A 7,748-nucleotide genomic window follows, 5' to 3' on the forward strand; every position below is an offset into this window, starting at 1 on the left:
AGACAAGGGTTATGAATTGGAGAGAGCAAAATGCGATTTTGAGACCTAAAGACGGCTAGGAGGGTGATTTCTTCAACCTTCTATCAGTTCATGTATGTTTTAATTCCTCTAATGATTATGTTATTTGTAAGCACCATTATGAGTAGCTAAATCCATTAGAGGTTAGGTCTGAGATGATTCTTTGTAACCCTAATTGAACCATGTTGCTGTGAAACTCTATTTATTGTGTATGACAATCTAGTTTTTATTCAATTCAATTGTTCTTAATGCTTTGGCTAAAGTGTACTTTTAGCCCCCTAACTTTCAAAACCTTGCGATTTTGGCCCCCCAAGAAAAAAAAATATCAATTTTGGCCATCTATGTTTTCCCCCTTTTGCACTATTCGTCCAAATGTCCAATTTTGACTGGGTCAACGCTGAGTGGCACGCCATGTGTGTATTTACAATTTTTTTTTTAAATGCCACGCCAGATTTTCTTGAATTAAAAAAAAAGGAAAAACGTTGGCACGTGAGAATTTGTAACGGTAACAAATTAGGGTTTAAAAACCCCCAATTTTTATCCCAATCTCCATTGTTCTTCACACTTTCTTCTTCCTTTCTTCTTTTGATCCAGTCCCTAGGTTTTGTTCCTCACACTTTCTTCTTCATTTCGTTTCTTCTTCTTCTCCATTCGTTCTGTTTCTTTTTCGTGTTTCTGCATAAACAAAAATGGGTGGAGGATACTATTCATCATCTTCAACCGTGAGTGGGTCATCAAGGTTGCGAAAATCGAATTTGGTCTGTTACTGTGGCGTCGACTCCCCTCTAGTAACAGCTTGGACTGATGAAAACCCAGGGAGGAGGTTCCATGGATGTGGAAAGTATTTTCAGAGAAGGAAGTGTAGTTTTTTTAGATGGTACGATCCAGAAGTTCCTGAGAGGCAGAAGAAGATTATTAGAGGCTTGTTAAAGAAGAATGATGCACTGAAGAATAAGGAGAAAATGCTTGTTTTGATGGTTGTGATTTTAGGGGTGTTGTTGTTGCTTAGTCTCTTTGTGATTTTCATGAAGCTTTGTTAAGTTATGGATAAGTTCTGTAATGTAAGGTTTAGTTGTGTTTTAAGCTTCACTGGAATGGTTTATGTAATGTTGGCATGATGTAATGTATGGATTAAGAAATTAAATGAAATTAGCATGGGTTTGATTTGATATTTTGATAGAATCTTGTCATAGTTCATTGTGAAACAAGTACCAAAAGAATAAAAGAAAAGAGTTACCAAAAGATAATGACATAAGATCAAAAGATTACCAAAAGATAGGAATAATTGGCAAACAAGTAATTAGCATTACATAGGAATAATTGTGCTTAATTCATAGTACGTTACCAAAAGATACTCTTTAGAGTACTTAAATCAAGAGTACATATCCAAAAGAAAATTAAGAGTGCATATCCAAAAGTTAATTAAGAGTACTTAACCTATTTGAGATATAAAACTTCAACCCCTCAACAAGTGATATAATTGGGAGATCTCTTAAGTCTATGATTGCAAAGTTAAAAGCCTCACACATATTGTTAAATTGCAAATCACAGTTAGTATGAGTGTTATACCCAGCCCTAAACCACATACCTGGAGCATACTGGCTCATTTCCTCCCATGCTGCCACACTTAACAACTTCAGTTGCTCCATTGCTTAGTTAAACTCTGGCATAGTGTTGGACCTAGCTGCTTTCCACAAAGCTGCTTTCAAGTGTTCTCCAGCATGCCTCTTCCTCCAGTTTCCATATAGGTGCCTGACACATAGCCTGTGTTCAACATGCTCACTGATAGCAGCTATGGTATTCACCAGTCCCTTCAAAAAGCAAACAAAAATCAAACATGTAAATATGTAAATATGTAAATTAAAAAAACATAATAAATCTGTAATAAAAAAGCAAAATAATACCTTTTGTTGGTCTGATATGAAAGACCATCTGTGGTGGAAGTTGGGTTGTACTCCATTCAAGTTTGAAAGCAACAGATCCATAAACCAATCCCAGACTTCCTTGGTTTCAGCTTCCGCAACAGCAAAAGCTATGGGGATCATTTGATTGTTACCATCCTTACCAATAGCTGATAACAAATGTCTACCATACCTCCCTTTAAGGAAACATCCATCAAGTCTTATCGATGGCCTACAACTAGTAACAAAGGCCATCTTGCAAGCATTGAAACACACATACATCCTCTGGAAAATCAACCCCTCAGCTCCAGGTTTGGTTTTGATCTTGACACTACTCTCAGGATTGCTTCTGAGCAACTCCTCAGCATAGTTCCTTAGATGTGCATATTGCAAGTCACTAGCACCATGAATCATCTCTAAAGCCTTTATCTTAGCCCTATAAACCTGGAAAGAACTCTTGATCACATTCCACCTAGTCTTACACTCCTCTTTTAAAGCCTTAAGGGTCATAGAAGGTGTATGTTTTAGTACAAGAACAAACTTTTTTGCCAACAAGGTTGTGGTTAAAAGTCTGATATTGGAAGTGGGAAAGCAATTGTGAGCAGAATTTAAACTAGACAGCACATAATGAGTTTGAGGAGGTACCCTACTGAATCTGATATGGTATGGACAATCTTTCTTGCACTTTACTATAATTCTTTTTGGCTCATTTCTTTTGAGGTACACATTGTTCTTTTTCTGCAAAGCATACTCCCTCACAGCAGTTTTGATTAACTCAGCATTTGCAAATATCTGACCCTCTTCAAACACAACAGGTTCATTGTTTGTTCCCAATTTAAACCTATTCACTTTCTTCCTTCTGGATCTCTCTTTTTCATAAGATGAATCAGGACTCTCTAGCACATCAGAGTCTTCATCTTCAAAGTCTTCCAACCCAGTCCCTTTAGAGTTCCTAGATGCCTCAACACCAACTAAAGCTTGATTAACTGACTGTGCAGCAGGGGTTGGGTTCACAGTTTCATTAAGCAGAACACTTGTCCATTCCCAGTCTTCATCATAGTCACTATCATCAACAGATGCACCATCATCACTACTCCCTCCTTTTTCATCTTCTAACTCATAATCTGGAATTTCTCCATCCTCATCACCACTATAATCAGGATCTGATTCATTCCCTTCAGACTCAGCTGGTTGCTTACCTTTGTCAACTACACCCACCACTTCCACATCACTATCATACCTGTCATCAATAACTTCCACATCTTTTGCCTCAACATAGAAATCAGCTTCTACTGCATTCTCATCGTTATTTATGAACCTAATGATATCCCTATCAGTTTTCAACAACCTAAGACCATCACATACATCAAACCCTGGACAGACATACCACAACTTGTACTCTCCTACCACCCCAATTTCTTTGATCAGTTTGTCAAGATCATTTAAGTTCACCACATCAGTGTTCCACTCACCCCCAAATTCATGTATTTCACCCCTCTTATACTCTATCAAAGGGTCACAAGTGAAGTAACCCTTGTAGTGAAACCTTATCTTCAAGTAGTAGTCCTCCCTAGTCCTATAATAATTGCATAATTCTTAGCAAATCAGTAAAAAACTTGTATTACAACTATTATAAAATACTGAATTTTCATACAATAATCATACTGTATTTATACTGTATATTAATATTGTACAACTACGGTATTTATACACAGTATAAATACGGGATATACAGTTAAACATCCCCATAAACAAGATTCTTATACGGTTTGACACATACAAAGGATTTTAACTTTAACTTTTTCCATTTTAGGGGTTTTCGTTTTTCAACATTAAACACAATATTCAATACACCCACCAACCCTATTTTATTCACAACAAAACAACAGCCATGTGCTTTTCTGACATAAAACAAACAAAAACAAACACAAACATACAAAGGGTCACTTACTTTGATGCAGAGCTATCACCATTCATCCCATTTCCCATGTTTCCTACTCGTGTTGTTGCAGGAGTACAAGTCATCACCATCGTTGCTGTTGTCTTCTCCTCGCTTTCCATTTCTATTCGCGTTTTCACCTTCAGCCCACCGCATTTTCGCAGAAAATAGAAACCCTTCCTTTCTGGATTTCTACTTTTGTAACAAATGCAAACTTGATAACGTTTTGAATGAGAATAAAGGTTCGATTTGGAAGAAAAATGGGTTAAGGAAGAGAGATTGATTTTAGGGATTTTAGGGGGTTAAAATCGCAGCCCAAAGTTAACCCTAGAATCTGAAAATCTGTCTTAATCTTTCACGTGCCAAGCCTTTTATATTTTCGCTTTTTCTTTTTTTTTAATTCAGTTAATTCACGCGTGGCAATTAAAATAAATAAAAAACCTGTATATACACATGTGGACTGCCAGCGCGATTAATGAGGTGACAAATCAGCGTTGACCCGGTCAAAATTGGACATTTGGACGAATAGTGCAAAAGGGGGAAAACATAGATGGCCAAAATTGATATTTTTTTTCTTGGGGGGCCAAAATCGCAAGGTTTTGAAAGTTAGGGGGCTAAAAGTACACTTTAGCCTAATGCTTTTTATATCCTAATCAAATACAAACATGATTTAGTGAGAATGAATGACTACTGACCCTAGCTTTCGACTTAGATCTAATTGAATTGTTCTAATAAACATGGTTAGTCTAGGAATGGATAATCGTTTGTTAGTGATATTAGGTTAACGTGCTTAAACCTTCAACGATTATTAGACCACCTAAGGAATTAGGGGTTGTAATCCGAGAAGAGGGTCCTAACTCAAGGGATTGATTAGGGCTATTTTCTTAACTATCGTGGAACTAGAGAATCATTCATAAGAATAGGTGCAGTATACCAATTAGGGGAACATAGATGATTCGAAATACCTACACTCATCTCTCTCTTATTCTTAAAAACCAACTTTATTTTCTGTCATTACTTTTATGCAATCAAACCAATCAACTGCCTAGTGGCAAATCAAAATAACTTTTATACATCCTATTTTACATCGTGATTGAATTATTGAGATTAAAAACAGTCCTCGTGGGAACGATATTTTTACTACTTCGATAGTATTTGGTGCACTTGCCAAACCTCTATCAGATTTTTTTTTTTACAAAGTTCCACTTTTAAATGATCTTCCTCTTTTATATTATTTTTACTAAGTTTGCATTTGATCATATTATGAGGAGTTATGAAAAGTTTCACCAAAGCATACTACACTTCCAGCTTCATAGTAGGATTTCCCTCCTTCTTGAATATATTTCCAGATGCCTGAAAACCTACTAAAACGTATTTGAACCATATTTCAATTACAATCAAATAATGAATGTGTGTGTTAAAGGCAAGAAAGTATTATTTCTACTACACTTGATTGGGTTTTCGATGAAATACAACAAAAGGTTGTAAATGTTGATATTGATATACATCAACTTTGGCTTGAGGCAGATTTTTATTTAGGTGGTCAGCATTTGTAGATAGTTTAGTATTGAACAACCTTGATGCTAAGTTTAGCATTAATCAACCTACAAGAGTGGCTGCTTTTGTTATTTATTTTCGCTATTATTTGAAGATTATAATTTGAAATATTGACGTTGTGTCGTTCCTGCTTTGCTTTTTCAATATTCTATATCATATTTTTTTCCAAATTTTCCAGGAAACCTGCGTCAAATCATAAAGAGCCATAAGTTGTTGTTACTGCTATTGCCACTGCTTTGTTAATGCTTCTCTAAACGGGAGTCATAACGTAAAGCTTTTTCAATCATATTTTGGGTCATTTTCTTCATGGTAAAAGGATCAAAGAGCCAAATGTAGCCGAATTTATACTAGCCCTGGCTGGTGTAAGAAAAAAAAATAGATGGTTATGGCATGTGCTACTTCAGCAAGCTCTACCACACTAGCTTTAGTTGTCGTTGTTAACCAAATTGGTGGTGGCTAAGTCATTTGCATTGTCTCAAACCATGAAGATCTAGGGGCTTAATTCAGTTTCATGGTTGGCAAACCTCAAGTACTAATGTTAGACCATTATGAATGAGCATTTTTTCTGCAAATTGACTGCAATCTTAAAAGTCTGACGAATTAAATTATTGTTTTTGTACAGCATTTGCTTTGGCTTGGTATATTTGGCTATTAAATTCTGAAGTGGTGGCATCGTCTGTTTTTTATGACGGTTTGGTGAAAAAGTGGATTTTATTAACTCAAGGGTGTCTGGTGAATAAATTTATTGTTTTTGCACTGCATTTGCTTCGGTTTGGTATGTTTGGGTATAAATTTTGCTGTGGTGGTTGTGAAATTGTGTTATGTTTGCAGATTTTTGTATTATGCATATTTGATACTACCTTATTCTCGGGCAGTTTTGGTCTGCATCTTTTGTCGTGCACCTGTTATGCCTATTTCGTATATCTACTCTACTGCAAGGATAAAAGAAATATCAGTTTGCTGTAAGTTCAGATTGTAACCTAAGAGGGGGGGTGAATTAGGTTTCTAGCAATATTGGTCAATTTTTTAAGAGTTTCGCGTTGTTGATTATTTTTCCGGTAAATAATGATGAAGCTATAAATGCGGAAAAATAAAAGAGTAAGGGAAGAAGAAAAGACACAAGAGAATTATAGTGGTTCCCCTCTAAACCTTAGGGTCAGTCCACTCCCTTCACACCCCGCGAAGGAATTCACTATGTTAGAATCTTTGTTACAAGCAATCTCACCCCAAGACCCCCTAACAATCTTTCTAACATAAACACAAGAAAGAAACCCTCTCTCTTGATTACAACACAAACACCAAACACTTTTGGTGGACTTTGAATCTTCCCGAATCAAAGAACCTTTTACAACAATCACAAGATAGCACCCCCACTATCTTTAACAATAATTCTCACCAACAATGGCAAGAAACTTTAGAACAAAGTAATTGAAGAATAACAAATGTATGGTTGTATATCTTTATCAATATCACTCTAACAAATGGACTTAGTGCTCAGAAAACTTTTTAATAAATGTTAAAGTGTAAGCAAAGTTTTCCAAACAATTTGAATGAAAGTTTGAAAGCAAGTGATATTGAAAATGTCAATTGAGATAATGAAAGTTGTTGTGTATAAATTGCTTTGATTCTCAATTGAATTTATAGAGGCTAAAAAGATGTTTATGAAGCAATACTACTTTTCAAAAAGAATTACCAAATGAATAGAAATATATTTAAATGATATCTATTCATAAAAGAAAGTTGCATGAAATGCATTTGAAAAAATTAGCCGTTTGGCCATGAACTCAAAATAAATTGACGTTGGAATAACCATTATGCCACAAAAATGTTTCCAACGGTAATAAAAATTAATCCAACGGAAAAACACTTTGATCAACCATAATTTGATTATGTGAATTCAATGCATGATAAACATATTTTTATGGTAAAAAATAGTTATGCAAATTCCATAATAAATAATGCCTTTTGATGTAAAAATATTTTCATGCTAAATCACATTTAAATAAAAATCATTGTGAGTGTGTGATTTATTTTCAATTGCTTCATATGGGAACTTAGAAAAAATGTTTGTAATTATTTTCTGAGCATACTAAGTTGTTCCATAAGTTAATAATGACAAATCAAAGATAAGGACCATACTTACAAAAATATAACTATGAAGTCTAAGTCTCATTGTCTTCATTCTTCAACTTGAGCCTCCATGGTTTTTCTTCTTTTTGTGATGTGGTGTTGTTATCATCAAAACACAGCCAAGTCTAAGAAGGAAATCTTCTTCACATTTGCCACTACATCAGCTGGAGGAGTTGCGAGCTTGAATGCACAACTGTTTTGAT

General features: G+C 35.2%; 1 protein-coding gene across 1 annotated transcript; it reads left to right on the forward strand.

The window, feature by feature from the left end:
* Positions 1-707: 707 nt before the first annotated feature.
* Positions 708-1,058, forward strand: LOC146921946 (uncharacterized). Its single transcript, XM_085711415.1, has one exon. The coding sequence runs from the start codon at positions 708-710 to the stop codon at positions 1,056-1,058; it is 351 nt and encodes a 116-aa protein (XP_085567541.1).
* The last annotated feature ends 6,690 nt before the right edge of the window (positions 1,059-7,748 follow it).

This window comes from Medicago sativa, chromosome 5 (assembly GCF_051527215.1).
Source record: "Medicago sativa cultivar Bolivia chromosome 5, Bolivia_mono, whole genome shotgun sequence".
Classification (NCBI taxonomy): domain Eukaryota; kingdom Viridiplantae; phylum Streptophyta; class Magnoliopsida; order Fabales; family Fabaceae; genus Medicago; species Medicago sativa.

What these genes read in the sequence shown, in the direction of transcription:
- LOC146921946 (XM_085711415.1), top strand. Translation starts at nt 708, where the DNA reads ATGGGTGGAGGATACTATTCATCATCTTCAACCGTGAGTGGGTCATCA.